The sequence below is a fragment of the Rhynchophorus ferrugineus genome, unplaced genomic scaffold (assembly GCF_030347505.1).
Source record: "Rhynchophorus ferrugineus isolate W39M unplaced genomic scaffold, kcgeb_rfMv2 rfM7, whole genome shotgun sequence".
Classification (NCBI taxonomy): Eukaryota; Metazoa; Arthropoda; class Insecta; order Coleoptera; family Curculionidae; genus Rhynchophorus; species Rhynchophorus ferrugineus.
The window spans coordinates 33,441,421-33,468,899 of record NW_027472586.1 but is presented as its reverse complement, the minus strand read 5'-3'; the positions used below and the strand labels follow the sequence as shown (position 1 = coordinate 33,468,899).

At 32.7% G+C, this 27,479-nt stretch overlaps 2 protein-coding genes across 5 annotated transcripts in view; one reads left to right on the top strand and one right to left on the bottom strand.

Moving 5' to 3' along the window:
- Window positions 1-516: 516 nt before the first annotated feature.
- Window positions 517-14,975, top strand: LOC143200235 (synapsin). Its single transcript, XM_076410630.1, has 6 exons — window positions 517-702; window positions 6,767-6,819; window positions 6,924-7,256; window positions 10,375-10,618; window positions 14,643-14,753; window positions 14,817-14,975. The coding sequence occupies exons 1-6, from the start codon at window positions 517-519 to the stop codon at window positions 14,973-14,975; spliced, it is 1,086 nt and encodes a 361-aa protein (XP_076266745.1).
- LOC143199819 (metalloproteinase inhibitor 3) overlaps window positions 13,517-27,479 on the bottom strand; it is a 106,540-nt gene continuing 92,577 nt past the window's right edge. For all 4 annotated transcript variants that reach the window (XM_076409943.1, XM_076409942.1, XM_076409944.1 and 1 more), the window contains exons 3-5: window positions 18,019-18,233; window positions 16,966-17,130; window positions 13,517-15,121 (exon numbers count right to left, since the gene is read on the bottom strand). In XM_076409943.1, coding sequence (XP_076266058.1) covers window positions 14,999-15,121; window positions 16,966-17,130; window positions 18,019-18,233 — 503 coding nt within the window. In that variant the 3' untranslated portion in view covers window positions 13,517-14,998. The remainder of the gene's footprint in view (window positions 15,122-16,965; window positions 17,131-18,018; window positions 18,234-27,479) is intronic.

The window sequence follows — 27,479 nt, the reverse complement described above, 5'->3', positions numbered from 1 at the left end:
TTACACACTGTTGTTTTTAAAATAACGAATGTCCCAGAACACATTTACCATATTGGTATGAATTTCTGCGCGATATTGCAACTTCTCTAATGTTGAACTATTGTTGACGAACAGATAGTACTGCTCGAACTTCTTAAATAATGTAATATGTTTCTAAGAACCATTTAAAATTGTGTTTACTAAAACGTACATCATAAATAAAAAAGCCATTTAATACAAAATGCAATTACGATATTCTTATACAAATAACGTGTATTTGCGGTTGTATAAGAGCTACTATAATTTGTAATCGGTGTGACTTTTACGATATTATGAGCCCCTAACACGCAATAAAATCATTATCGAAAGCTTCGGGGTGTTTGATTAATATATTACGACTGTTTAGAATGTTTCGCATTCCTAATATTCGTAATATGCTCCGTGATTTCACTTATATTCATTAAAAAACACCAAACATTAAGTGTATTAATTCAGTCCAAAAATGTATAACGTTTTATTATTTAATTAATTAGGAATATGTCGGGGCTGGTCGACAATTGCTGGAGGGTTCCGAAAAATGGCAGTAACAATATTCTAAAGCTTGCAGCGTTAAAGCTCGGCACGAAAACTCTACCCAGGAAAGTTTGTTTAGTCCCTACCAGAGGGCGGAGTTTATCAATAACCCTGGCTGATTCCGTAAAGTTTTTAATTGGTTTTGTTATGGTTAGCCGGAATACAAATGATAATCACAAAGAATTTTAATAGATTACATTGTGTTTGGTTTCATCAATGTTTTGACAATTTTACGTTATGGTTAAGAGGATAATCGATATAATTAGTAAAATAAAAACACTCTACCTAAAGTGTTAAGGAAATTAAATAGTAAAGAATAAAACACAGACCTCGTCTTTCCGTTCTTTTATACTCAGAACCGTATGGTACCAATCAAATATACCAAAATATATTCAAAATACCTGTATAGGTATTTTGCCGAAAGTTCTTGATGAATCTTGCAATCACGGAATCAATGGTCCAGGGACTGCTTGTAATATGGCGATCCAAATTTAGTCAGGAGTTTGCAGGATCAGCTGTCATCGCTAGATAATTCATCTTGGGGGCCTTCTATTTGATTTAGTGTACCTATAAGAATGGTAGCATGCATGTCCCGTCTCATGCTGTAGTGGTGTCTATGGGGTGTTACTACGTCTGTTTTGTCTCGTGGGAAACTTGCTTGTTTTCCTTCCAAGTGCGCGTCGATGACGGGGATCCTCTTAACCTGTTGATTTGGTAGATGCCAAGTTTTCGGACACTGTCCCAGAAAAATCAACCACCAAGGATTGGTTTGATAAGTTTAGGCGTGGTGAAATGAGTACCGAAGACGCTAAAAGATGGTGGCAGTGGACGCCCAAAAAAGGTTGTTATCGACGAAACTGAACGTATACATCATATCATTCACGAATATTTGGGTATGAGAAAGCTCTGTGCAAAGTGGGTGCTGCGCGAGCTCACTTTTGACAAAAAACAACGACGAGATGATGATTCGGAGCAGTGTTTGAAGGTGATCAAGCGTAATAAATTCGATTTTTACGTCGATATGTGATAATGGATGAAACATGGCTCCATCATTTCACTCCGACATCCAATCGACAGTCATCCGAGTGAACTGCACAGGATGAACCCGCTCCAAAGCATGGGAAAACGCAACAGTCGGCAGGCAAGGTTATGGCGTCTGTATTTTGGAATGTGCATGGAATCATTTTCATTGACTACGTAGCGTTATTGGACCGTTTGAAGGACAAAAGAAAAAGAAAATCTTATATCACCAAGACAACGCACCGTGTCACAAGTCAGTGAAAACGATGGCAAAAATCCATGAATTAGGCTTCGAATTGCTTTCTCATCCACAGTATTCTCCAGATCTAACCTGCAGTGACTATTTATTGTTATCAGATCTCAAAAGAATGCTCGCTGGGAAGAAATGTTCGTCGAATGAAGAGGTGATCGCCGAAACTGAGGCCTATTTTGAAACAAAGGACAAATCGTACTACAAAAATGGCATCGAAGTGTATCACCCTTGAAGGGAATTATGTTGAATAAAAAAATTAAATGGTAAATAAAAAAAACTAATTTTTCAAAAAAATTGTGTTTTACTATGGTAGGCCGGGTAATTTTCAACTGACCTGTTTGCTTTGTTAAAATGTTGTCAAACATAGATGCATAACCAACGCTTTACACATCACCAATGAATAGTCCCTGGAAAAAAGCATATCCGTATTTTTCGACCTAACTGACACACGCTCATGCACGCTCACGACGTGAAAGATTTAGTTCCTGTGTTGCTTGAACCTTATATGCCTTTATATTTAAACCTTTTCATAAAATTCCATGTTGCTGACTGTCGTAGATAGAGAAAAAGTTAAGATGATATCGTAAAGAAAGTCGGTTAATGGACATTTTTCGCTAGACATAAGAATAAAAATAAAATAAGTTATATTACATGGAACAAATCTTGCCATATAGCTTTTAGTTTTGATTAGTTTTGTTGTATTTTTTGTTTCCATCTTAAAAGCAATCAATAAAAAACATATTAACTTGTCTTTCATATAAAGAATATTTAATAAAGTGTTTTTATATATATTTTAAACTCTGTTTTTACCAACTATTGGTTTATCTGGACTGGAAGTTTAACGTGGGCTCCGAACTACGGTCCTCAGCATTAAGCCTATCGACTGACGAGTGACCAACTTTAGAAATCATCCCAGAAGACATCCGGTCTTACCCAGCCTTGTTACTGGCGTGACTGGGATCATTTTCCATGTCGTATTTTACACTCTTGACTAGAACATTCACAAATATTAAACAAATACAAACATAAATTTACGACCATGCTCCAGTAGGATTCGAACCCGCGGCTATCGCAACAGTAGGAGGACCCTCCTGTTGTCTTTACCACTGCGTAGTTATGATAGACGAAGGCTCGAATTTGACTATTTTTTGACACCTGATATATGGTATACAATTAAACTTTCTTTTATTTTGTAAGTGGTATAATGTACTTAGAGAAACAAGTCAAACAAACAAGTTTCCGGACACTGCCCCAGGAAAATCAACCATCAAGGATTGGTATGCTAAGTGTAGACGTGGTGAAACGAGCACCGAAGACATGAACGCAGTGGACGCCCATAAGAGGTTGTTACCGAGGAACATGATTTTGAATGACCGTAAATTGAAATTAAATGAAATAACAGACAGTCTAAAGATAAGTCTGCAAAGTGGATGCCCCGCGAGCTCATTTTTTACCAAAAATAACGATGAGTTAATGATTCGGAGCAGTGCTTGAAGATGATGAAGCGTAATAAACCCGAGTTTTTGCATCGATATGTGACAATGGATGAAACATAGGTCCATCATTTCACTCCGAAGTCCAATCGACAGTCATCCGAGTGGAATGCACACGATGAACCCCCTCCAAAGCGTGGGAAAGCCAACAGTCGGCTAGCAATTGAGTACATTGAGTTCATTGAGCACCTTGAAAAGGGAATGATCATCAACAACGACTATTACATAGCGTTATTGGACAGTTGGAAGGACGAAATTGCCGGAAAACGGCCGCATTTGAAGAAAAAAAAAGTGCTGCTTCACCAAGACAATGCACCGTGTCATAAGTTAGTGAAAACGATGGCAAAAATTCATGAATTTGGCTTCGAATTGCTTCCTTATCCACTGCATTCTCCAGTTCTGGCCGCAAGCGGCTATTTCCTGATCTCAGATCTCAAAAGAATGACCGCTGGGAAGAAATTTTCGTCGAATAAAGAGGTGATCGCCGAAACTGAGGATTATTTTGAAGCAAAGAACAAATCGTACTACAAGAAATGGCATCGAAAAGTTGGAGGGTCGCTATAATCAATGTATCACCCTTGAAGGGAACTATGTTTAATAAAAAAAACTAACTTTTGCACAAAAATGTGTTTTACTATGGTAGGCCGGGGACTTTTTAATTGACCTGTTAGTTTATACAAGAAATCAACGCTCGTAGAGTTAATTTTAAACTAAACTAAAACTACTTATTAAGTACCAATGTTCTAAAAGAGTTAAATTACATTATTAATTGTTTTCAGAATAAAAAACGGCAAAATTATAAAAACCAGAAGCAATTCGGTATTTTTATGAATTAAATCGGAAACAGTGGGCTTGAAAATATATAAATCCGTAGAAACAATTAGGGCAAAAAGGATAAAAACATTAGTTGTGTATTGTATCCTCGGCTATTGTTCGATAAGTGATCTAGTTGACCACAAATACCAACAAAACCAAATCTAAAATTACATCTATTGATTACAAGAGACTACTATAGACATGATAAATATGCTTTACGTAAATCAATAACTTTAGTGTTAATACGAAGGAAATAAATTTTTCTCCAGTAATTTCGTAAATGTACTTTATTTAAGGTTATTTATAGAGTTTGGCCAATTAGAACTAATCACACGACTCAACAATTGCGACTAAATGACATTCGTTAGTATAATCAATACTATATATGTTACTATATTAGAAAAATTTATGTACTGTACAGGGGGTGGACAAAGTAATTTGAACATCTCTCCGTTTGCTTTCAAAACAGCTGCAACACTTCGCGGAATATATTTGTAAAGTGTTTGAATAGCTTTCAATAGAATGTTGCCTTATTCATGTTCTAAAATATCGACTACGTTTGATGATATTCTGATACTCTTCAAAAATTACTGAACGTTCGCATTATCATTGCATTCGAATATGGCAGTCTTTGGCAGCAATATGTTGATGCGGTGACTAGAGTAAGAACTTAAGGATGTCGAGATATTCATTTGTAGTTATCCGGCCAGTGGTGTGAATGAGAATACCAGCTGAATACCATGATATTGCCGTACAAATGATAACCAAACCACATATTTTACTGATAAAAACAGGCTGTTAGGATCCGTAGGCTTCCGTTGGTATTCACCAAAAAAATTAACCTAATCGTTTGTAGGAAATAATAAAATAATATTAGCAATGATTCATCGGATTATGGACATTCTTTCAATCATCAAGTGTCCAGGTTTTATAATCGTTGGAACACTTCTTTCGCAGCTTACCGTTGGCTTCCACTGTTAAGAGTTTCGTAAAGTCCTGCCTTGAATGTTAGCTTTGTGGATCTTCTGCTGTACTGTTGTCGTCGAAACTCTTACTCAAGGGAATGTTGAGTTGTACTGTTACTTTTATGGTGGTAATTTTATGTTGTCTGGCCACAATCCTTTTTAATGTTTGTCGGTCTCTGTCTGTTAACTTTGGGTTTCGCCTACTATTCCTTTTCGCAGATGATGTTTTGTCATATTTTGTTTAGGTTTTTATTACCATCGATACTGCCGTCCATGAAACTTTAAATAGTTCACCGATCCCTTGTTTTGACAATCGAAAAACACTGCGCATAATACACTGAAATATAACTTCCAAAATTTGGCATGAAAACTGAGCAATACCTACGAGCTACAATGTTTAAACGAAAGCAGTTTTACCAATATGCAACATGTACTATATCTCCGTTCAAAATAACTGTGTAACAAGCTTATCTCTGACATATAACAAAATTCCAATATTCCCAATTGAATAAAATAATTTTTCACATCCATATCCATCAACTTTTCTTGTATTTACGCTATTTTGATTACCCTCTTGTCATGATTAGCCCAATCATCTCTTAATTTGATTAAATACTTTTCAAAATTGAATTATTTTAAATGCAATCTTTGGAAGTTCCATCAAACTTCTTCGTGGCTTAACTTTAGGCTTTTTAAAATCTCCTAATGGCTTCTATAACAGTGTATACTATGGTAAAAACTACTTACTTTTATTTCACATGTTTGATTCCGAATAGGGCACGTCAATAGCACGTGCGAATAATATCAAGGTGATCTTAATTCATCACTGGCTTCGCATGTGGACGGTTTCTCTCCAGAGAATCATCCACATAATATAGTTCTTCATTTTTTTAAAAGAGATTTGCTGAATTTAATATTCTGTGCAGTTCCAACGCGCTAAAAACATTTCCAATAAAAACCCCAGCAACTTAATGTTTAATAGTATGAATAGTACCTTTAACCTCTAATTACTAACACTAATATATAGAAGAATTTTGTAGACATTTAACAACCAGACGAATTTTATAGGGCGGTTTGGTTACATGTTGGAACGCACCAAACAGTATTCTCTCTTTTTAACTAGTTAATCATGAACTCGTCGTTGTTTTTGTTTTGGTCAAAAGTGAGCTCGCGCGTCAACCACTTTGCACAGAGCTTTCTCATACCCAAATATTCGTGAATGATATGATGTACACGTTCAGTTGATATCTTTAGTGTCTGCTATTTCATTCAGTTTCATTTTACGGTCATTCAAAATCATTTTGTGGATTTTTTAAATGTTTTCTCTGGTAACTACCTCTTTTGGGCGTTCACTGTGTTCATCGTCTTCGGTGCTCATTTCACCGCGTCTAAACTTAGCATATCAATCCTTGATGGTTGATATTCTTGGGGCAGTGTCCATTTTTTTTCACAATAACAAAAGTTTCTTCACTCAAAATGCTATAATGCACAACCTAATGATCCGACAGCTGTCAAATTTATACACGCATGTCAAATTTATACACGCATCTTTTGCGGGCTATGTGTCAGACCGGGTACATTTCAATTGATCTGATCTGATTATATATATGTATTACCTATTATACTATAATATTTCTAAAGATATTATTTGCTCATTTAGATCGTAGAAAAAAGTAGCTGATACCTTTCCCGTGTCGCACTATCCTTACGCACAACAAAGGCAAGCTGAGTCTAACCACCACCGACCACCGCCACCATCAAAATTAACGACTGCGGCAAATATTGCGCCCCAACAGCCAACGGCTCCACCATTTCGTTCAGCAGCTTCCGACAGTCCTTCACCTCTAATGTCAATTACCTGAAACGCCGCTTCAGCTCCGGGGACCTGTCCTCGGAGTGCGACGATGCGGACGCCCACGTGGACCCCTACACGAAGACACCACCGGTCACCTCGCAGCCGCAAGCCCCACCGCCGCCGCCTCCTTCGCAGTCCAACACCACCGGCGACCTATCGCTCAATCTCAAACCCGGCTCGAAAACGACCAGTGCGCCCAGTTCACCGGCCAAATCTCGGGAGAGTCTACTGCAACGGGTCCAATCGTTGACAGGTCAGGCTCGTGACCAGGGAGCCCATATAATTGGAGCTGCAGTATCTAGGTGAGTTTCCAATTTTAATGAATTCCTATGACTGCAAAACAGTAGAAGTTAATACATATTTCATTAATGTTATGCTAGTATGAAATAGTACAAAAATATATTTAAAAATGGGCAAAAAACATATAGGGTATAACATTATGGGTAGAAGAACAAACCCTGTAATATCATAGGTAATTAACAATTATATATCTAAGTAACATATTCCTCTTTCATTAGAGTAAGATCTTGTTTACTTTTTTGCTGTATTTCCAAAAGTCATTTTCGTATCACTGTTTTTGTCTTTAGATTCTTATATTACTGCCTGTCAAAATTTTTTTCACTCACTGCATTATTAATTATCAGGCCATACATTCTAACCAAATGCTCAAGGTTATATATTTTAACTTCGATATTTAACAACATTCTAATATAAGTAAAATAATAAAACAAACTGTTATAAAATATATTTTATTTTAACAATATAGTACATCTAATGCATATACTATCTAATGACTTAAAGTACAATTAATTAAACAGCCAAAATAACGTAGGTTAGAGCTATTTTATTATATATACATTGAGCTCTTTTCTAAGCCTATGAATTCTAACCTCGGGGAGGCTTAATCCACATAATTAATCCATGTATATTCAAGTAAAGTATTTTAATATGATTAGAGAATATACCTTTCTGCATTTAGTTCTTGATTCAGTAGTTGCTGTGTGTGTGTAGTTTTCTTATTACATCATTCAGATATGACTGTATTTCTCCTTAGTTTTTTCTGTTACTACCTGTATACATTTTTCTTGATAAAATTAGACTTAATCACTGCATTCTCCCTAATTCATTTGCCATATATGCAACAATTAATAAGCATTCTCTCATCGTATATTTTATCGAAAGCCTTATATATTCTGAACAATTACAAACATATATAATGCGCATAAACTTTTCACACGTCAAAATATGATTACAATACCTCATCCAGAAACTTTCATTCACTCACTGTTACATCCTGAGCCTATATTCAAATCAATACTGAGCTGTTAATCTAATATTAGTTTACAATTCCACCATTTGCCAATTACTTCTTCCGTGAGGGATACGAAGGAAGATATAATATTCTATATACTGCGAATTTTTTCAGGCCTATTTCTAAAAAAAGTATATTACATAAAAAAAAGTATATTACATAAAACGCTATTAAACAATTTATTTACTCTCAAATAACTCCAGTTCTGAGCACGAAAAACAAGTATATCTGCAAATAATTATTATGACTAATTAAGTATTATGACTAACAAAACCTAATCAAGTATCATTATAACTTTTACAGTTTTTTTGCCTTTACACATTTTTTATTCGCGACTTGCCAAGAGTGGCCAATTTGTCATGGCGAACAATCGATGTTTATCGAAATCATTTACATTTTACTCATTTTGCGCCCTTTCGCAAGCATTTTGTGCTTAATTTTCAAAATGTGTGATATGTATATGTAGATATATTTTTTAAATAATTAGAAGATACAAGATGTCCCCATCCCAATTATTATTGTCATAATTTTTAACTGGTGATTTAAGTTCTTGGTGTCTATTGTGCTTTTTTATTGCTTTCTACAGTGGGTATACTATTTTCAACCTATTTTCAACATATAACATTTTCAACAACATATTTTATAAATCTCTGGGTTTGTTTGTTGTCTATAAGATGTTTAAGCTCTATTATTTCCTCCTTGTTTTTCCAATTCTTGCCTCCTGTATATTCTTTATATCTTCACATTTCTAGCTGCTTCTTCTATTTTTAAACAGTTACTGGGGACGGTAGACCAAAGCGTGATTTTTCCTACGCTCTTTGCTACCTGATAGCCGGTGAGTTGATTCACCAGTAGCGATATGTTGGGGTTTTTGTTTAAAAAAGCATTATTTTTAAATTAAGGGTATAATTACTGAGGTGTTAATGAAATGAGATACAAATGAAAGAACAAAATTCGTCATGTTAATTCAAACATCAATCTAGAAGTTATTGACGTCACTTAAGGTTTCCTCCTCATTCTATCACTTGTATACATCTGCCCTAGAATTTCACTATGATTATTTATCTTATATTTTATATTAATAAAATCGATTTACTGGGAGGACATATTCTAGTCACGTTGGCCAGGAAATATGGTAAAATATTAAAGAAAATAAAATACAAATTATTATCGCCATTTGAAGCGAGTATAGAGAATGTTTCTTAGAACAAACGTTTCATACTCATTAAGGCATTTCAAAATCGTATGGATGGCAAACCTAATGAAATATGTTATGATGATTATATAAATATATTTGACAAGGCTACCAAAAAGTTAACTTTACAGATTTGGTTAATAACTACAGCACAAAACAGATTAAATTAATAAATTTATATTTTTACAATAACCTTGTAAATGCATATAAGCATATGCAATTACAATATTTGATTACAATTCTTTAATATATTAACTACTCACTTAGTGTATAATTTTTTTCTCGACATGAATACTTAAACTAGGTCTCTTCAGCAATAACATTTGGAGGTAATACACTATCTATAAGTAGAGAATTATTCGAAATGTTTTCAAATTTATATTTGCTGTAAAAACTTGATAAAAATCCTATATTTTCAGACAGAGGATTTACTTAAATCTTGTAGTAATATCTGGCGACTTCTAAAATCAAACTCTTCACATAATATTAAAGATAATTTTCCATGTTATAAGGAAACTGAGACAATATTAAAGTTATTGGGTGCTCATACATATAATAAAGTAAACAAATGAGGCGTGAATTAAAATTTTATTGACAGTGTTATTTACTTCGATATTACATTTATGAAACATATCAAACTGTTCTTCAAAGAAATAAATTACAGATGATTGGAGCTATATCCTCTGGCTTTGAAAATATCTTCAAAGAACAGGCCAGGATATTTGCATGTATTGATCAAATATACCATAATTTTTGTAAAATTTAATAATTGTAAAATTTCCATATGAATCGATTAATTATTAATCACCATCGCGTAACTGTTAGTCTCAGTAAAGATTTATGACGGGTGCTTCGCCGATTCGGTTTGAAACCGCTAATAATAGGCTGTAATTAATGATTGTGTTTTTTTAAGCGCTACTCGTGTTACTTCAGTGGTTTCTGGTAGACATCTGACCCTGCTGGTCATCGACGATCAAAACACGGACTGGACGAAATATTTTCGTGGCAAACGGATCGGCGAATATGAAATCAAAGTGGAGCAGGCGGAATTCCGAGAGATCACCGTTACTGCCACATCAGACAGTGCCAATGTTTCCATGGCGGTTTACAGGGGTGGTACGAGAGTGGGCAGATCATTTAGGCCAGATTTCTTACTGGTAAGTAACTGAAGACTATACCAAAATAAAGAAGTACAGGGCTAATATTAAGTATAGGGCATAAAATAAAAATCATATTTAAGTAAAACAATTTAACATCGTAAACGAATAAAAACAAAGATCAAAATAAATGATATAAGAATATCAATTAAATGACAGGCAAATGGAAAATCGAAAACTCGTCTGTGGAATGCTGCTTCAATGGTATGATCGGAAGTCATACGAGGGTCATCACTATTTATATTTCGGGAATAGGAAAAAAAAACAAATAATTAAGCTGCGAATATATTTTTATTGCTTTTCAAAGTACTCGCCACGATGATCGATACACTTTTGCATATGCTTAAACTAATTTTCAAAGCATTTATTCCATTCCGAATGAGGTATCTTCAATGCTTTTTGAACGCTTTAATAGCTTCTTCGGGCAATGAAAATCGTTGACCACGCAGTTTATTCTTTACGGATGGGAACAAAAAGAAGTCAGTGGGTGCCAAATCAGAGCTGTATGGCGGATGACCCATAAATTCGATGTTTTGAGTGCTCAAATAGTCTCTTGTTTGAGCCCATGTGTGAAAGCTAGCATTGTTATGATGAAGAGCAATCCGCAGTCTCTTCTCTTTGCTTTCCTTCTTTCACTGAAGACTTCTGGCAAACAAATGGTTGCGTATCAATCCGAATATACTGTTCTACGATCCTTTAGAGGCACTATTTCAATATTACCAGTTTTCCCGAAGAAACAGGACACCATTTTCTTTAAAGTGATTCGTGCGCGAACAACTTTTCTTGGATTGAATAATTTTTACGTCCTATTAGAAGAGGGTTGCAACCATCATTCTTATTATTCTATCATCAGAAATAAAATTTGACAATAACATTTCAATCCATCGTCTTTTAGCACGATAGTATATGGTTCAAATTTTAAAAAATATTTCAAGACATACCGTTTTTTTAGAAGAAGTTTTAAATAATGTTGGTGTCGTAGAGGAAACTTTTTGATACCGTCACCTTGATTATTAAATATTAAACCTTCAAAGTTATTGCCATTAAACGCCTTTTCACACGTCTGGAACTATGGTCTTGTCGGACGTTTCCCACGACGGCCGGTCACAGGTCATTCGAAATATAAGACGTGTTCAAACTCATTCGGCAGTATGTTTGGTTTCCGTTCTGTACTTGTGAAGTGGGAGAGTGGAACGGGATACGGTTCTCGAATGGGCTAGAGTTAGAGGATATAGTATTCCAACAGTGTTCCTATAGTATAGCAACATCTCCGAATTTGGCGCATGCCCATATTGGCTCCATTTAATTTTAAAACAGAATAATCCGAGTTTGGTGCATGCGTATATACTGTTTTATTTACTTATTTTTTATCGTGATTATTAGATTTATTGTCGAATATATTAAGCAGGTACATTATCATTATTTGTTATAAATAAAAATAAACAAACGTGATAAATAATTGATTTAATGGTGATACAATATATAAGGAGAGAGAAACATTGATTTTTTTTAAATAACACATTTTATTTAAAAAATTATTAAATAAAATTAAATAATAAAAATAATTTTTATATGCCTTTCTATTTTTATAAAATCAAATATATAAATTTAAATAAATTTACATATTTGAACAATTAACAAGAACTTCCAGAACCATATAAAAAAACTTCACCATAAAAAATCGTTAAGATCAAACACAGCCAATATAGTTAAAACCAAACGAAAAAGCCATCACTATGTTTTATATGAAAGCACTAAATTTTGCTACTATTCTTGATCCACAAAGCCCATTAATAAATTGACTACCTCAAGCTTTCGATTAACATATTGTACTTTAGAGTTGAAAGACATGTTAGTTAATACATCATTATATTCACAAAACAATAATTTATTTACCTATACTCTTAAATAATAATTCATTGTATTTTCCTTGTCAGTAGATTACTAGGCTGTCGTTGATAGTTTTATATTTTGGTTATTTGATCCAGTTTCGTTAGCAAATTTAATTATTTCAAAGTATCACGGTACACTGTTCTATATCTTAGCAAAATGCTGTCTAATTTATTCTCTGATTCTCTGAATTTCGCAATCTTCGAATTTTACTCTCAACAAATTCTAGCTACATCTTGGCTATAAAATGAAATTTAAATCATTACTAAAATATATCATGTTTAAAATGTTTAATCATTATCAGTTACTATAGTTTTTGCTACTATTCTTGATGGACAAACCTTATTAATGACTTGACTACTTCCAACACAACAAGAATCATTTTCTTCTCTGCTCTTGTTCTCATTAAATTTGGGCATATGTTGATACCTATTCGATGTCGTTGGAAATGAAGTATTATAAATTTGGCAGCTAACATTCCCACTACCAATAAAACTGATGCTGTTTGGATTTTATAACTTTTAAAAATTTAACCCTACATACAGCACTTACCCTAGTTCTTCCATATTTTAAAACGAATGTATCTTAGACTACCAAGAATAACACAACAATTTAATCAGTATAGATTTATTAATATAACACAAAATCTCAATATTCTAGATTTTTTGTTATTTTCATCTGATCGACCGTACCTATTGACCCGAAAAGAATGGACAGCCGTTAGAAAAGGAAGACAATATAGTTATATTTTATTCATTTATATGGTTTATCCTATGCAGGAGAGTGCGTATAGGCCAAATACGGAGATGTTATGGAGCAATGTATCCTGTTACGAGTTTAGGTTTTATTTTCTGAGTAGGAATTTTATTTAAATACATCCGACATACAATATTTTTTTCTTTAAATTTTTAATAAATTTAGTTTATTTTCGGGGTTTCCATTGTAAAATATGTAATAGAATTAGGTATGGAAATCTTTGTCGTTAAGAGATAAATAAAAGACCTCAAGGAATAATTAATTTGGGTTTATTTAAGTAATATATATATATATATATATATATATATATATATATATATATATATATATATATATATATATATATATATACACATACATTACATGATCCTACAAAATTTAATGCTTTTAACCAGCTTTGAGAAGTATTGAATTAATATTATTCGTCGTGTTTACTATCTATTATACATAATAGATAATTTTTACTGTTACTACTTTCATTCTTAACTGGTTCATTGGAATGTTTTACTCGTTAGCGGTTTGTCTATTGTTTAGCTTTATGTATTATGATAAATAATAAATTATAATTTTTTTATGTATAATTACGATTGATAATGAAACCTTTGGCAGATATTTTATTATAAATAATCCATTAATACACTTAGTACAATTAAATTAATAATAAACGTTTTATTAAGTTTAAATAGTGACATTAATTTCAATAAAATATAATATTGATAGTTAGGAGAGAAATATGATTTATAAGCAGATGGACATTGTTTTTGAGTTGTTTTAGGGACTATTAATTATTTAGTTTTAATTGTCAAGTGTTGCTGCTATATATTTTATTATCATATATATAAATATCCATAAAAATGCTTTCGAATGAAATAGTAATTAGTTCATTAGTTCAATCAATAGTTCTCATGCTAGTTCTACATATCTGTCCTATATTTAAGATCTATAAATGTAAAATAAATATCTTTCATTCTTAAAATTAGATAACGACTTTGTTATCATTTGTGCATCAACCCATTTTGCAGTATAACGAGTTTGTTCAATGTACTTGAAAGTAGACTAGGTCTGCAGAAGCTTGTTAACCAATGTTCAGTAACGACCGTATTCAGATTCAAAATTTTTGGCAGTTTTCTCTGGATATCTCTCACAGGTTTATGTAACATAATTACTAAGACTCACAGATAATCATAAAGCGCAACCCAAAGTATTGTTATGAAGAATACTTGAGGTCGTTAGAATATTGGTTAAGAAGTAAACCCTTTAGGTGCCATGTTTTTGTGTATTATTTAAAAATTAATAGTGATGCTTATATCTAAAGCGCGACAAAACTTTACCTCAACGTTCAGTTAAACTAAAGTATTTTTTTCTTTTTGTTCCAAAGGTTCGTCAAAATTTACGTGACGCTGGGGAAGATTACAAGAAGCTTTTGTTAGCTATGAAGTTCGGGGGAGTCCCAAGCATCAACAATTTGAACTCGATCTACAATTTCCAGGTAGGAAACCAATCAGAGAGGATAATACAAGATAGTTAAGAATGTTCCTAATCTTTTTTACAGGATAAACCTTGGGTGTTCGGACACCTGGTGCAGTTGCAAAGGAGAATGGGAAAGGAAGCGTTCCCTCTAATTGAACAAACGTTTTATCCTGATCACAATGAAATGGTAAGTAGTGTTACAAATTTAATACCGAATGCAGGTACCGAAAAACAGCCGTAGGAAATAAAACATTTCTAGTCCGTCTAGAATATTTGGTTCTTGCGGATGTGAGCTAGTGTTGCGTTTCGGGTCTCAAGTCGGCACTTCGCGAGAACAGGATTTCTGATCCAGTGACAGGAACCGTTGCGTTGTCTAGAACAGATTCCCTGAAAACAGAAAAATTATAAAATAGAACATTCATTCCAGAATTTTGTTTGATTTTTCTGACCACAGCGAGTATTCAATGATGAGAAGAGGTTATGTATATTTTCTATCCATCTATATTTTATGGTCTATCTCCATTTTTTGGTTATATAAATCGTAATCATCGTGTATGTAACAGGTCAAGTTCAAGTAACAAGTCCCCGCCCCGGCATAGTAGAACAAATTTTTTGCATAATTTATTTTTTTATTCAACATAATTCCTTTCAAGGGTGATACACTGATTATAGCGACTCCCCAACTTTTCGATGCCATATTTGTAGAATTATTCGTTCTTTGCTTCAAAATAGGCCTCAGTTTCGACAATCACCTCTTCATTCGAAGAAAATCTCATACCAACGAGCATTCTTTTGGGATCTAAGAACAGAAAATAGTCGCTGGGCACCAGATCTGGAGAATACGATGGATGAGGAAGCAATTCGAAGCCCAATTCATGGATTTTTGCCATCGTTTTGACTGACTTGTGACACGGTGCATTATCTTGGTGAAGCAGCACCTTGTTTTTCTTCAAATGCCGCCGTTTTTCGGCGATTTCGTCCTTCAAACGGTCCAATAACGATATGTAATAGTCGTTGTTGATGCTCCTTCCTTTTTCAAGGTAGTTAATGAAAATTATTCTATGCGCATCCCAAAATACCGACGCTATATCCTTGCCAGCCGACTGTTGCGCTTTCCCACGCTTTGGAGCGGGTTCATCGTGTGCAGTCTACTCGGATGACTGTCGATTGTACTTCGGAGTGAAATGGAGCCGCGTTCGATACATTGTTACATATCGATGCAAAAACTATTTTTTATTGCACTTGATCATCTTCAAACACTGCTCCGAATTATCAACTCGTCGTTGATTTTGGTCAAAAGTGAGCTCACGCGGCACCCAATTTGCACAGAGCTTTCTCAATATACAAATATTCGTGAATGATATAATGTAGATGTTCAGTTGATATAGAGGGTCTGCTGTTTCATTCAATTTCAATTTACGATCATTCAAAATAATTTTGTGGATTAATTAATGTTTTCGTCGGTAACAACCTCTTTTGGGCGTCCACTGCGTTCACCGTCTGCGGTGCTCATTTCACCGCGTCTAAACTTAGCATACCAATCCTTAATGGTTCATTTTCTTGGGGCAGTGTCCGGAAACTCGGCATCAAGTCAAATTTTTGCTTAAACTATATTTTTCCCTCCAAAAAGCAATATTTTATCAACACGCGAAGTTCCTTAGTATCCATTATGTTTCACAATAACAACGGTTACTTCACTCAAAATGCTATAATTCACAAACTAATGATCCGACAGCTGTCAAATTTATACATGCATCTTCTGAGGGATAGGGCTAACTAAAAATCATGGATTTAATTCTAGTAGCGCCATCTAGGTGCGAGGCCAGGGACCTTTCAAATGACCTGTTTTAATGAACCTACCACCTACATACTTTATTTTTTTATAAGGTCGGCGTTTCTATAACTTTATGACAGTATTTTAGGTTTCTCTGACACATTTTCATTTGATTACCTTTTATTGTCGCTGCCTGGCCTCTAGATATTTAGAATATGGAAAAACCCTTACTATTGTCTATTAGTCAAAATGGAAGTTACTTGGTAGATATAGTATGCTTTCATATTATTATTTAAAATTAATGATATAATTAAAATAATTAGATGTTTTTATCTAAGTATTCTATAATTTGGTCAGAAAAATCACACATATTTGGTAATTTTATGTTATCTCTATCAATTCAGTTTAATTTGATATTAGAAATTAAAAAGTACTGAACAATATAGACTATACTTACATAAAGATCATCGCAGGAATTTTTGTACTGACAACCATCTTTGCTAATCTTATTCTTCGAGATCGTGCAATTGCATCCTTGCTCGTATAACATTCTTAGTCCTTTCCTCTGACGGCGGGTCGTTGTTTTCCATTCCATGGCCATGCCGCACAAATTAATTCTCGCCTGGAATTACAAGACAATCGTGTTCAGACAATTATTAAGACTATTCAGGCTTATAGTTGTGAAATTATTTGGACCGGTAAAGCCACATATTGGCCATATAAGACTATAGATCTACTTGATATCTACTTCATTAGAAGTCAAATTGCCATTGGACAGGAAAAGATTTAGATTTATTAAATTTGTCATATTAATTGTTTTTACTCGTAGTTTTGATATTATCACCGGGAAAATAGAAAAGGAACTTCCCTGGAAAGCAATAATTAAGATCATCAACATTATAAATGCATCATTCATACTAAAATATATACTCAGGTGAACGAATGTAATGGCTGTTAGATATAGATTTAACCCTGACAGCATATAATAAGCTTTTGCTCTGCGAAGACGATTTGAAACCAGTGTAGACTTGGTAGTGGTGTTCAACTCAGGGGTTGTAGCAGCCAAAATAATAGAAATATCATACACATGTTCAACAACGAAGTACTGCTAGGTATTGTTGATGCTCCATGTTACATTAGAAATTACTATCTACGTAAAAACCTAAAGGCAGAAACTGTGGGTAACGCTATCAAGGATTATGTTCAAAAACATGAACAAAGGCACAATGAGCACGTCAATGTTAAGATTCTCCAGCTTCTAGGTAATTATAGCTCAGTCAGAATATTAAAGAAAGTAAAACTATTCTATTTAGTTCAGTGAACTTATAAGTATAACTCGGTGCACATTAAAAGTAGTGGTATAGATGCTAACTCCAAAGTATAAAGAAATTTTTATGTCTATGTCTATAACTGTATTCATACCCATATTTAATATCTATTAACATTTTTAAATCCTACACGGTTCTATATTAGTCAAGTATTCAATATACGAAAACATATCGATATTTACCTTTAAGTTTACAATACGTCCAGATAAAACGTAAGTTGCGCCGGGTTTGAGTGTAACTCCACATACCGATTCATCAATGGCGGTGTGTAAAACTCCTGATTTCAATGCCACCGAACCTTTCTCGGACATCTTGAATTCTTTTCTCACGACTACTTTATAAAATCCATAATCTGACTTGTTGAGGTGTCTGAACTTTTTTACACGAGCTAAGATAACTGAAAATCAAGAAATATCCTTATCAATTATGTTACAAGAATAACAACATAATCTACAAAAAAGCATTAACAACCTTTATATATTATTACTATAATAACAGTTAGAATTTTCAAATAAAAGAGGATGAACGGCGATATGAATGCGTTGCATGAGTGGTGAAGGATACACTGTTGCAAGTCGAATAAAAGGTTCAACTGCATGCAGCATACTCACTAGACATGGTGTCTTCTGAATATCAATTGTTCATATTGATGCAGAATGGCTTGATAGGCACACAATTTCAAAATGCTGAAGCAATATTGTTCTTTCGACTCGATATCGCCATGTTCTCAAAAAATGGTTTTGTTAGAAATTAGAATTGAAAGTAATATATAAATAATAAAGAATAATAAATATATAAATAATAATAAAGGCGATTACAATAAACAAGAGAAATACCTTTATTACAAGAGAGATGTGAAAGGTAAGAAATGGTACCGAGGAACGTGTCCTCGACATTTCAAACGCGCCCTTTTGTAATCCACTACAAGGGTTGAAAGGATAGGTAGTTCGGCTAAAATGACAGGACAAATCACGGGTCGCCAACACTATTCATTCTACTAATTTTTTATAATTGATGCTTTTTAAAAGTGAATAAATGATCAGAATACATACAGACATATATCAGGTGTACCGCAAATTAATTTCCGTTTTTTTTTGAAAAGAACTACATAATTTTCAAGAAAATGGAAAAATGTATTTATTCAAAATATTTGCCATTTGCCATTTCACATATTGCTGATCTTTCAGGCAATTTATAAATGCCATTCCAAAAAAACTGTTTATTATTTGAGTAAAACAATTCATCGAGCCATTTTCTGACTTCTTTGACATTGACCTCTGCCACTGATACTTCTTCCATTTGCCTGTCATTCAATTAATGTGGCACCCATCTTTCCATTTTTTTTATTTTCCCCTTTGCTCGTAATCGGTCGTTAATCATTTATTGGATTTTTTCTTTTAACTGAACAAGTCGAAGACCAAAGAAATATACATATCATAGGATCAAATCTTGCTGAGGCTACAGGTCGTCATCGCTATCATGTAGATTATCTATATTAAAACCTACACTAATGTCAAGTAATTGAGGAATATTATAAAGATATATATCATATTTATAAAGGAACTCAAGGATATTCTCAGTAGACTAATATATGTGTAAAATGATAACAATGTGTGATTAAGCCTAGACATATCTGTTGAGCGACAGGTATATAAAGACCAGTAAGGACTTTCTGGTACACCTGGAATTTATATAAGTGTACATAGATATGCCTGAAAAAGCTAATACATTGGGTATACTTTAAAATACAGTATTAATTAATCAATCATGTAGATTATCTATATTAAAACCTACACTAATGTCAAGTAATTGTGATTGATCATATATAAAGGAACTCAAGGATATTTCACTTCATAGACTGTCGAAAAAAATCCAAACAGCAAAAGGTAATTGATAGAATAACTCGCCGAATTCTTAAAATAACGATGCGAATAATGTCAACACACCACACACCAGCGATCAAATATCTAATTTATATAATTAGCGATAATATGTGGCGCCTTGGCAGCTATTACTAACGTTTGCTTAAGGAACAGAAAAAAACAGACTCCATTGTCAATCAAACCATTAAATAACGTTTGCTAGACACCGTGATATTATGCATTTTCTGTACGGTTTCTTTTGGAATAAATAAGCTTATGTTGTCTGGGAAGTAATTGGGCTTTTCAATCACGATTAAATATATATCAGAACCAATGCCGCTGTTAATCAGTTGATATAAACAACTTTAAAATATATGCGAATGATATAAAAATAGAAATTGGCTAATAATAAATACCGTTTTTGTAAACTATCATATATTTGTTTTCCGCGGTTGATTTTTATATACAGATTCCTTTATATTACTCTTAGTGGCTGAGCTCAGTGTGCAATAAGCACTTCTTATGATTTTGATAATGATACATGTTATATAATCGGCCCTGACTATTCGGCCATCTATTTTAAAACCACCTGAACGATGAACGCGTTAGACGCTTTGGTCTGTTTTCTAATAGATAAAAGCCCTCAGTCTTCTAGTTAAATATGCAATGTTTAAATAATGGCGAATTGTTCCATAAATTTTCTCGGTAATTTTAGATGCTAACATATATTTTGGTCAAAGATATTGATGAAAATGCGGATTATAAACGTACAGCCAGTATTAAGTTCGATAAATTTGATCATTTTCTATATAAAATACCGATTTTAAATTAAATGTTATTGAATTATTTATTCAGTGCATAGAAACGCAAATAGCGATACACTAAAGTGTTCCTTATAAACATTACTTTTGTAGTCGATTAGAAGATATCTGTTGTCGAAGCCCATCAAACGGTTTTCAAAACTTATAGTGATGCTGCTCCGTCATACTGCAATTGTCGGTTTTAGATTCAATAAATTAAAAACGGTAAAATAATTTAAAAGTTAATATTGATGTGAATAAAAAACAGCGAGCTGAAGGATCAAAACAACTCTTAAAAAATTCAGATCACGTCGTAGTTACAGAATCAATTATTTTCACACGTTTACCTGCTAGAAAGAACCCAAAAGTTAAAGCCTTGCCAGAAATAACATGTTTGTGATGTTTGGTTTGAAAATTAAACTTCTGCATGACAATGATAGGTCACACATACAAGAGTTATAAAAGATACACAGCAAAGTACTTGATAGTACTCAATATGCAAAGTATCGTTTAGACCGATTCAACATAGCATGGGTTATCTGAAGAAGCGGTATCACCATGTTGTTATAAATACGAGAAAAATACGTAAAATCTGATGAAAAATATTTTGATTTATATATGTTGCACTAAATTTTCTCAGTAAAAGCCATTTCAAAGTCAATAAATATCATAATGAATGCAAGGACTCAGACAAAATGTAATTCAGATTAGTAATGTAATCTTTTAGAACAGTTGAAGTCAACCAGTTGAATCGACCATGATAAAGACCATGACTATAGAAGAAAAAAGATTTTTTTCTTGAGATAACATTTCGGCTCACATGTCCCATGAACAGATTTGTTTTTAATTCAATTGGATTCAAAACCTTCACTGGGGCTTTAACAACATTTTGAATTAGCTTGTTTTTAATATTAATTCCTAATTTAACTTGTAAATCTCGTCGTTCTATTTTGCTCTTGAATAAATGTATTAATTTAGTTGCACATATTCGTCAAAATAAGATGTAAACCAATTTAAAAAAAAAACGTCAATCTGTTAATGTTTCGCCAACTATATGATGTTTGTCTCACTTCATATTAGAACATTTAAGTGTAAAAAACTTTTCCGTAATTATTTTGCAACAAAACACAACACAAACCTTGTCCTGACTATAATGAACCCAACAAAAATATTATTATCAAATTTTGTGTAACTGTTCTGAAGTTATGGCAGTAAAACACATACTACATAGTATAACATTTTTTTAGGCAAAATTTGTTTTTTTTATTAAACATAATTCCCTTCAAGGGTGATACACTGATTATAGCGACCCTCAAACTTTTCGATACCATTTTTGTAGCACGATTTGTCCTTTGCTACAAAATAGGCCTCAGTTTCGGCGATCACCTTTTCATTCGACAAATATTTCTTCCCAGCGGGCATTCCGACTGTTGCGTTTTCCACGTTTTTTACCGGGTTCACTCGGATGCCTGTCGATTGGACTTGGAGTGAAATGATGGAGCCATGTTTCATCCATTGTTATATGTAGATGTAAAAGCTCGGGTTTATTATGCTTGATCATTTTCAAACGCTGCTCTGAATCATCAACTCGTCGTTGTTTTTGGTCAAAAGTGAACTCGCGCAGCACCCACTTTGCACGGAGCTTTCTCACACCCAAATATTCGTGAATGATATGATGTACACTTTCAGTTGATATATTTAGAGTGTCTGCTATTTCATTCAGTTTCAATTTAAGATCATTCAAAATCATTTTGTGGATTTTCTTCATGTTTTCGTCGGTTACAGCCTCTTTTAGGCGTCCACTGCGTTCATCGCTTTCGGTGTTCATTTCACCACGTCTAAACTTAGCATACCAATTATTGATGATTGATTTTCCTGTGGAAGTATCAGGAAACTCGGCATGAAGCCAAGTTTTTGCTTCAACTGTATTTTTCCCCTTCAAAAAGCAATATTTTAGCCACACGCGAAATTCCTTTTTATCCATTTTTTCACAATAACAAAAGTTACTTCACCCAAAATGCTATAATTTACAAACTAATGATCCGACAGCTGTCAAATTTATACACGCATCTTTTGATGCTTAGGGCCAACTAAAAACATATGGATTTAACTCTAGTACCGCCATCTATGTATCAGGCCGGAGACTTTTAAGTTGATCTATTACATACAATTCATTTAGGCGATGCATTTTTATTTATACAGATAAATGATAATTTGTTATAGTTCCAACTTCTTTTATCATTCAAATTATTGACACACAATAAATCATATCGTAAAGATATATTCAAATATTATAATATTATATATTATTATATTATTATAATATATTATATTATTATAATATATAAGATCTTATTATCTGAGTAAATATTATTCTGTATATTTATTAGATAAATAAATGAATGAGTATCATACGCTTGTAAAATGAGACATAAACTAGTCATAGTGTGTTTTATTTATCAAAAGCTGTAACCTTCACCTATATTTCGAACAGTTTACGGATTCCTTTTTTGTAAACTTATGCAATTGCAATTCTTCGAATGAAATTACATGATATTTATCAAAATTTTGGTATTTCCAAGAAAATAAACGATTGAACACTTTTTGTATTAGTTTACTTAGTTACTTAGTTACATTTTTTATTTTTGAATTATAGAATAGATCCAGCTCGGCCAATTAATAAGTAAAAGAAAAATTTCCTTTCATGAACACTAGAACACAACGTTACAGGCAAACGATCTCTGGTTGGGGAATGAATAAAACCTGCTAGAAAAAACAATATTTCTATAGTTCCTGGCGAGTACAAACTTGTCTATTTCTGTAATTGGATAGGGTTCAAGTAGGATATCGTAAGAGTAAGCTTTTCTGCTTTAACCGTTTAAGAATATGAGTGAGTCTAACTTAATTTTTGATGTTTATTGTTGATTACTGTCCCTGTTTGCAAAAACAACAAATTCATCATCTTCTTCACTAATATTGTTTATTTTTTATATAATAATTTTATTGAATTCTTAGCCTCTCTTCTAGTGTGATACTTTAAGATGACTAACGTATTTTGTAATTAGGCTCAGAGTGACAGATATGATAGCATCTGAAAATGAGGATGAGAGAGATATTCCTTGCACACTATATGTCATATTTCAATTTTCTCTATATAATTGAAATGGGGAATGTAAGCTATTGGTAATGTTATTTTAATAAACGATTAACCTAATTAATCAATCTCTTACCGAAGGATAAAACTTATTAAAGGACCTGTTATAGTTACATGTTATGGATTTATAAAAACGTAAATTCTATTTTTAAATAATTCCATTCACATAATGCGACCAATGAACTTGTTTGTGTCAAACAACGAAATCCAGAGTTATCCTGTGATAAATGTTTAACAACTATTAAAATCCCAGTGCTAATATATATCCTATAACTTAAACTTATTTATGTTGAACGAAATAACATAGAACTGGCCTAGCGCGATAACGTTTTTTATTCTAAGAATTTATCGCAAACAAGTAATAGGTATCAACCAAATTAAATAATGATATAATTTTCGATCTTTAAAAAATAAAATAAATTTATTTGGATCAGATGTTTGAACAATAATATTTTTAAATAATGATGGGATGAAAAATAATTTCTTAGGTTCTAGTTTTGTCTAGAATGATACATTAACAAACAAAATTTTCAAATATAACGGTAAAATGATTATCTGGTATTTGTTATACAAAATGACAACATCTTTATAGCAATTGAAATGCTCTAAAAATAAATAAATGCCTATGCAACGATGAGAAAACGTCATAAATGGATTAATAATTTAAATAATAATGGAACTTGATAGTATTTATAATGTGTTTAAAATAATTTTACGAGTGAAAAACGTTTAATCATTATTCTCAGTCAAAATAAAAGGACGAAGAGGGGTGTAAATAAAGTAATTTAATTTAAATATAGATAGAAATAGATAGAAACCAGTAGTCGTTGTTAATTCAGATTTTAGCAATGAAATAAATTAACCATTACGGTCTCAGGATGGGCTAATTGTAAAAATACATCAGGGAAAAAATGTTGTATTGTATTGTCTATATTTATTATAGTATATTATTTAAAAATAGTCCATTGCATAGAAACATTCCAATCCTTTTTACAGATCCACAGAATATTCGAATATAAAAGTCATTCTACTTCGTTTAAAATGAAATTATTAATTGCATGTTAATATTATTCAGTAATAATTTTTTTCCTATTCTTCTTTAAAGTTAATATGTACATCTCCCTCTCGCTTATACTACCGTTGGAAAATATAAGCACTTATAAAATTAACTGCTCCAAGCAATTATTCTGTCCTTTCCTCTCTCACAATTTATACAGGAAAGGGTTCGTACAACTGACATCTGACATCACGAATTAAACAAAATTGTCGAACCATGCATTTGACTGAAAATAGTAATTACTATTTTCAGTAGCTTGTTTTTTGACTATACAGTCGACTGTTTTCAATCGATAGTTCCCAACGCTTTTGATACATATCAGTCTTAATAATCCACATCATCAAGTGGTAAAAAATCATCGCACGTTAACTCCATTTTTCAAAAGGGGGCCCCATTTTTGGAGTCACTGTAAACAAGTTCTGCTTAAATAACACAACGTTCTTAGTATTACCAAGGCTTAAGATATAAATAGCAACTTTCGTCCATAAGTAATATATTTCACAGCTTTGTGAAGAGTTGACTTCATACTTTAGTAGCCAATGAAGCTCAGTCTTCATCTAAATTGTGGGAAGAACGTCTTTCAAGTGGTAAAGTATCCTTTGAAACATCTCTATTCTTAAATCAATAGTAACCCGTAAAAATTCCGTCATATCTTCGCTCCACTAGAAACATATTTTGATCGAACCTTTTTTCTTGCTCTTCGTTATTCTGCTATGACGGACAAGCTGTGATAAGAGAATGAGACGGATGGAAGATGAAATGAATGAAAGTTCGTAGACATACCAAAATATATTAATTAAATATATTAGTCGTTAATAATAATTAAGCTAATCCGCAGTTTTGGTGGTAGTTTTTCAATTGAGCAGGTGAAAATATTTGAGTATATACTATTTTTAAGTCAAAAGTAATGTCATTATTGCACGGTGTAATTATAGTTTTATCTTAGTTGACACTTGAATACAAAACATTTTTTGCAACAACAAAGATAAAATTTCCAGATAATAGTGAATGTTTGATTACGTTGAGGTCTAGTTGAAGTTAACTTGTGAGTAATAAAGGCATTTAGAAGAAGAGGATAGTGATTCCAGTTCGTGTGTTCCAGTTCACTCATATTACTAAATACAAAAAAAACCTTAATGGCAATGCCATTCAGAATCTATCGAAACTCTTTCATAGTTTATATATACCGGTAACTTGGTTGGGAAGTTCTGATGCATCCTCCCCTACTTCGTACTTAGTACCGAGTGATTATCACTTGTATGCTGATTAAATATTTACTAGAGTGTTCTTTTGTGTCCAAATCGGTGGCAAAAATGTTAAATTTTAGTTTGTGTATACCATTGATCTATAAATTTATTTTACAAAATTACGTTTTTATTTGTCCCCCTCATATTTGACTTACATCGTATGATTCCAAGCTCCCTAAATAAAGTTTTCAGTCTCATGCAAAAGTTTCTGAAACTCTACCCATATACAAGTGCACTTTAATTATACATTTTAAAAATATACGCAATATATAGCTATATACTATAGGTAATTAAATAAGTAGAACCATTAAGGCAAAGCTTATTCAAAGTTCCAATTAAAAAAAAAATAGAAAATTATCTTCGGAAAAACACGATAATTTAAACAAGATTAATGTTCACACAAATTTCTTTCATATGGGTTAACCACTCTGAAAATTAAAATAAATAATATTAAAATATCTGACACAAGAAGAATGTTGTTTGTTTATATCTTTCAAATTTCTAATAAATGTTTTTTTTTCAATTGTTCGCATTTTGAATTGTTTAGACAAAATGCCATAAAAATGAATATAATCAACATATATTTGTACATACTTTGCGATTCAGAAAAAACCAAGGATATTTATAACCTTCTTGTTATTTCTTAATATAGCAAATAAGAAAAATGGAAACTTGTGTAAAAAAAAGGTATAAATCAACCTTTCCTTCGCCTATCGCCGTCTTGTAAATTGAAATTCTTATTTACAACCATTTTATTGTATATTTAACTGCAATAAGTAAAATTAATAAGTTAAGGAAGCATGAAGAAATCGTAAAACTAAAAATATTGTCCAAACTATTCAATTTTTTCGGTTAAGAAATGTGTCATGTGTCAATCCCCCGTTGCTACAAATCTCTTATCTTTCAGATAGCCATCTTTTCAGTCTTGTCTTTTTTGGACTGCCTTTTGCATCTTAACCTGTGCCTTTAGTATTAATATAGTCTTGATGAAGACAAAATAATTGGTAAAATGAGTATTAGAATGAGTCAGATCATCTTGCAGTTTGGCTGATTAAGATTGTTACTACAGTATTAGATCTTACTGTATTTTCCCCTATTAGTTGTGATTCCAAATACTTGTACGAGATGTACCGAAGTTATTAATGGTTTTTTTCGAAAAAAAAAAATAATTTTCAAGAAAATGGAAAAATACGTACATTTTCAATGTATTGGCCTACACATCTTGCCCAACTTTCAGGCAATATATAGATGCCATCCCAACGAAACTGTATGTCCTTTGAACAAACCCATTCATCGAGCCATTTTGTAACTTGTTCGAAATTAGCGAGGTGCTGCTCTGCAATCACGTGTCCCATTGATACAAAAAATTGATAATCGGACGGGACAAGTTCTTCAGGGCCATTCTGGATGTCTTTCGATCAATGCATGGTTCAAATTGATCATGTTTTGTCGATAACGATCGTTATTAACTGTTTCAGATTAACTATTTCTGATTTTCCATTTGCCTGTCATTCAGTTGATCA

Excerpts from the sequence above, each read along its gene's own strand:
- LOC143200235 (XM_076410630.1), top strand. The coding sequence starts at position 517 with ATGTCGGGGCTGGTCGACAATTGCTGGAGGGTTCCGAAAAATGGCAGT. Across the intron at positions 703-6,766 it reads TTTTAATTGGTTTTGTTATG|AAAAAAGTAGCTGATACCTT; the intron begins GTTAGCCGGAAT and ends TTTAGATCGTAG. Across the intron at positions 10,619-14,642 it reads TTAGGCCAGATTTCTTACTG|GTTCGTCAAAATTTACGTGA; the intron begins GTAAGTAACTGA and ends TTTGTTCCAAAG.